The 5,102-nt window shown below is 36.0% G+C and overlaps 1 protein-coding gene across 1 annotated transcript; it reads left to right on the top strand.

Moving 5' to 3' along the window:
- Positions 1-266: 266 nt before the first annotated feature.
- On the top strand, positions 267-4,720 carry tekt3 (tektin 3). Its single transcript, XM_055043010.1, has 8 exons — positions 267-450; positions 1,181-1,763; positions 2,364-2,447; positions 2,538-2,608; positions 2,715-2,858; positions 3,129-3,351; positions 3,913-4,067; positions 4,484-4,720. The coding sequence occupies exons 2-8, from the start codon at positions 1,194-1,196 to the stop codon at positions 4,698-4,700; spliced, it is 1,464 nt and encodes a 487-aa protein (XP_054898985.1). The 5' UTR covers positions 267-450; positions 1,181-1,193; the 3' UTR covers positions 4,701-4,720.
- Positions 4,721-5,102: the final 382 nt, after the last annotated feature.

Here is a 5,102-nt window from a genome sequence, read left to right as displayed (position 1 = left end):
TTAAATATTCTGGACCTGTAAATCAATTCTAACAGTGTAAACTGGTTGCTAAATTAGTTGTATGTCTGAATTTAAATTAACATATAAAACTGAGCATAACATTAAAGAAATGTTTAAAGGTTAACAAACAAGTAATGCAAGGATACTAAGTTACTAAGACTCAGACAGCAAGACTTTTAACTACAAAACAAACAAACAAACAAACAATCAGTCCTTTGGCTCAGTGTTGCAGTAACCCATGGCAACTGCTTCTGTGTCAACAGAAATCTTGTTCAGCTCCTGCACGCCATGACTGTGCAACGTGATTGGCTGGCTGAATCAATGACTTGCAAACGTCTTCATCTATTATGCATGTCAGTTCACCTTTATTGTGTTCTTGAACTCACTCTCAGGTATACACAGCAGGGTGCTAGCCGCTCATTGTTAAACAGAGGACAAGCAATCATCTCGGTAAGTCTTTTGGATTTGGATGGTGACCTAGATTTATGTTTTTATTAAAAGCTTTGAAGGTTCATTTTAATTTGAACAGTCAATGAGAGTATGAAGCATTGTTATTTTGATATTTTTTAAACATAAAGTGGATGAACTCATGAGCAAAACTTAATTTGGATACAACTCCAACAACATTATATACCCATATCTATGCTTATTTAGACGATTGTAGAATGAAAGCAGTTAATGAGTAACTGTTTCCTTCCTTTTTGATATAATCTTAGTCACATTTAAAAAAGTATATATACAACAAAGACTATTAAATAATGTCAGCTCTATTATAGATATTCAGTGACATAACAATGGCAGAAAATCCTGGAGACTTTGATTTTAAATGCATTTTTTAAATCCTCATTTATAGGTTGCTTTTTTTGTTTTTTTAAACAAGCCTTTTCCAAATGCATACATGTAAGAACAATTATTCCCTTAAAACAAATAACTAATCATAGCTATGCAGATGATATTCAACTCTTACTCCAGGTGCTTGAAGCTTGGGATAGTGTCATGTAACCCAATCCTGATTGAAAAGTTTCCACAACCTTATCATTGACTTGCCTTGTGTGTTTCTTTTGTTTTTTATCTTTTAAATTTTATCAATATGTTTTTTCAACCACATAGTTTATGTTTAAACATTTATAATATTAGTATTTCACACTTTAACATACATTTTTCTGCTATTTCAAAATAGAGAGGAGGAAGTAATGGAGCTGCTCGGATCAACTATGACGACAACCTATGCTCGGCCAAAAACCAGCCACTTCCTCCCTGCCATCTCCACTATGGCATCCAGCTATCGTAACACTCAGCCAGCCTTGGGGAGAAGTCCCAGTGCCAATATGTGGAGAACAAACAGCTATTACAATAGCAGCAGTGCTCTCCCATTGACCTCCTCCGTACAGCGGGATCATTTTGATCTGGTTCGAGCCAACACCACTTTCTACCCCTCCAACAGGACCATGCTGACGAACCGGTACACCCCGGACGACTGGTACAAGTCCAACCACAGCAATTACCGGGAGTCAGAGTCTTCAAGAAAGAGTGCAGAACGACTGAGGAAAGACACCATCAGACTGATGCAGGATAAGGAGCAGCTCACTAGAAGAACGCAAGAAAACACCAGCAAGAACATTGCAGAAAGGGTCAATGATATTGTCTTCTGGAGGTCTGAGCTCAGCCATGAGATTGACAATATGGTGACGGAGATTGCGGCGCTCAGTGAAGTGAAAAAAAGGTTGGAGAGAGCCTTAGCAGAGACCGAGGGGCCTCTTAAGGTTAGAATGGGTTTTAATAGTTTGAACTGGTTGACAACAAATTTAAATGTACTAATCATTCATTTATGTTGAATACTATGATGCAAAAGCTTTATGAAGATTTCACTGCGTGATTTAAGCTTGATATAAGTAAATTGGCAAATGTGTTCGCAGTCAATGTGAGTTGTATTTTACAAAGTTTTCTTTGAGGAAACAAAATGTTGTAGTTACTCTACCTTTACAAAATGCTCCAGTGGATAAAGTGTTTAATTAGGCCACCTTATTGCCATGGCAGAGTGCTGGTCATTACCCACAGTGAGTCAACTTGATCTAACTGAAGATCCAATGACATGTATATCTTGCAAAGCTAATATCATGTAGCAGAAAGTTTTCTTAAAGGTTTCTCCAGGCAACTGAAACCGGAGCACACCTGAAGCACAGGAAAACATTCATGCATGCATTATGCTTTCACAAAAGGAGACTTCATGTGCTTATCCAGCATTTTCGAACAGTTATTCACCTACTTAACACATCCTTATGTTGGATGTGTTAAGTTTTGATCAAAACACAAATTAATAATACCTTCCCTGCTTGTTTTGGTCACAATGATTCTGTTAATAGGTGTCTCAAGAATGTTTATACCACAGAGAGAAGCGGATGTCCATCGACCTGGTACACGATGATGTGGAAAAAGATCTAATGAAGGTAAAACAGGAGCAGTGATTGTCTTGGGTCTGAAGCCAACCTTATTAAATGAAAACATTACAATTTACCCGCTGCCTTTACTGTTGAAAGGAAGTAGAGGTTATAAAGTCATGTCAGGAGAGGATGAGGCGCCATCTGGACAGAGCCGTCGCCCAGCTGGCGTAAGAATAAAAAAAGAAAAAAAAAGATAAAAATAAAACATGAATCTTTATAAATTCAACAAAAATTATAACAGCTTATTCTATGATTCATGTCTGGCTTCAAAAGGTCAAATCGAGCGGCCCAACATGAGTTGGAAAAAGACATGAGCGACAAAGTATCTGCTCAGAGGATTGATGACAGGTGCCACCATTTGAGAAACACATCAGACGGAATCGGCTATTACAGAGGAATCGACAGACTAGACCATTCGTGAGTATGGACTTAAAGATAAAAGGTTACTCTTATCATGCCAAATATTAGCGAAAAGAGGTAAAACAATGATTTAAAATAACTTATTTCTTGTCTGAATTTATTCAAATCAGCCTTTTATGCTGGGGTTAACTGAGTTGTGCTAGTCAGACAAAAATATTGATTGCGTTGCTTTTTTTTTTCCACTGTAGTCTTTCAATCGCAGATATATAAAAATCGCAGATTTATCGTCCAAAAGTACATTTATGCATCTCTTTTCCTCCTTGCCAGAGTTTCTCTGCCAGACACCTGGTCCAAATTCACAGACGACAACATCCTGCATTCCCAAAGTGAACGGGCTAACTCTCACAAGCTCAGGGACGAGATAGAAATCTTGCTAAACTCAACGTCCAATGAAATGTGGAACCAGTTCAACAATGCCAATGTCGCCTTTACTAATCGCATTTCTGAAACGGCTGATGCCAAGAACAACCTGCAGGCACACCTAGCTAAGGTCCTTACAGTTTCTACATGGCTTTATTTAAATATGTCACAAAACATTAATCAGATTATTGAGACTATTTTTCCCCAAAATCGCATTTATTTTTTGGTTATTATTATTATTATTATTATTATTACATTGTTGTTGTTGTTGTTGTTTTATTATTTTTTTTACTCATATGTACTCCAGAGACATTATTATGTCTCTACAGCTGGTTATTTCTCGCATATTTGACACTGAGTCCCTCTGTTCTGAGTAGTGAGAAACTAAATTTGGATTTCATTCAATGCATTTCAACACTAACAGTAGTTGTTGTATCAGGTACACTGTTCATAGTAAATTTACTTGCAAGCACCACAATGAAAAATTAAAAAGAATTGGTTCAAAGGAACTTTTTACATTAACTGCCTCTGAAGAAATTCTTAAAATTTTACACATTTTGAAAGTTAGATGAAAAATGAAGAATATGACTGACAGTAAAACTGCACAAAACACAAACTCATCTTTGACAGCCTGATTTAGAGATCATTTTGTAATAACTGTATTTTTATAACTATTTGTGCTTGTAACTAGACTTTGCAGGAGATCTTTCAGACCGAGATGCTGATTGAATCTCTGAAGAAAGCGCTAAAAGACAAGGAGAACCCACTCAAAGTCGCCCAAACTCGGCTGGAGGAGAGGACACGAAGGCCCAACGTAGAGCTTTGCAGAGACAACCCACACCACTGGTAAAGAGTCAAGGCTAATTCTAATCAAACTCTGGAGTAGTTACTTTAGTTACATATAGATTTTTACTTGTCACATGTAATATTCTAAACTTAAAGATTGTGTTTTATTGTCTGTGAGCAGAAAATAATCAGAATCAATAGAAATCAAGGATCAAAAACATCAATCTTTGTTTTAGTTGTACAGAAAGTAGGAAATTGTATTATCTGCTTAATTATAGTAAAGTCTCTATCAACAGGTCAGAACTTTATAAGATCTTAGCTTGAAAATTGGTCACAAAATATCTGATCTGTACATGTCAACTAAATATACACTGTAAATATCAATTCCTTTTATACTTTATGTCCTGAAGTGAAGTTTTATGTTTTCACCAAAAGAAAATAATCAGTAAGCTGCCTGTCTGTTTTTGACTCTTTAGGCTTATAGGCGAGGTGAGAGAGATTGAAGACACAATCCAAAAACTTCAAGAGAGACTGATTGAGGCAGAGAACACTTTGCAGATTCTGGTAAAGACTAAAGTGACTCTGGAGCATGACTTGTCCATCAAGGCCCACTCTCTCTTCCTAGACCAGGAGAAGTGCATGGGAATGCGGAAGAGCTTTCCCAGCCTGCCACGCCTGGTGGGGTATACCTAAAAACAGAATTTCAAACTAACAGGATGGACCTGAATAAGGATTACTCATACTAAGTAAAGATTATTTATGTATATGTTTTATTATTATTATTATTTTATTTGATTAGCAAGTTTTTAAAGGCTTGAATGAAAAATATATCTTACTTCAAGTATATCTGGGTGTATTTAAAAAAAAAAAAAGTTCATACCAAACATAAAAATAATGTTAAAATACCAATATAATTCTCCTGTAAGAGAAGTCTGACTTGGGGAGCAGTTTATAGTAAGCCTGTTTGTGAAATAAGTCTAAGATATGATGAATTCTGGATGTGAATTTATGAATTTCACAATGCTTAATACTTTAATTTTAAAGAGCATAAACCTATTAAATGAAATACACTTTCCTTTTCAAAAGAAATTTGTA

Source organism: Poeciliopsis prolifica, unplaced genomic scaffold (assembly GCF_027474105.1).
Source record: "Poeciliopsis prolifica strain line A6 unplaced genomic scaffold, Auburn_PproV2 SCAFFOLD018, whole genome shotgun sequence".
Taxonomy (NCBI): domain Eukaryota; kingdom Metazoa; phylum Chordata; class Actinopteri; order Cyprinodontiformes; family Poeciliidae; genus Poeciliopsis; species Poeciliopsis prolifica.
The sequence above is the reverse complement of the archived record's forward strand: the minus strand, read 5'-3'. Positions and strand labels throughout refer to the sequence as shown.

Excerpts from the sequence above, each read along its gene's own strand:
- tekt3 (XM_055043010.1), top strand. The coding sequence starts at position 1,194 with ATGGAGCTGCTCGGATCAACTATGACGACAACCTATGCTCGGCCAAAA. Across the intron at positions 2,448-2,537 it reads TGGAAAAAGATCTAATGAAG|GAAGTAGAGGTTATAAAGTC; the intron begins GTAAAACAGGAG and ends TACTGTTGAAAG. Across the intron at positions 2,609-2,714 it reads AGAGCCGTCGCCCAGCTGGC|GTCAAATCGAGCGGCCCAAC; the intron begins GTAAGAATAAAA and ends TGGCTTCAAAAG.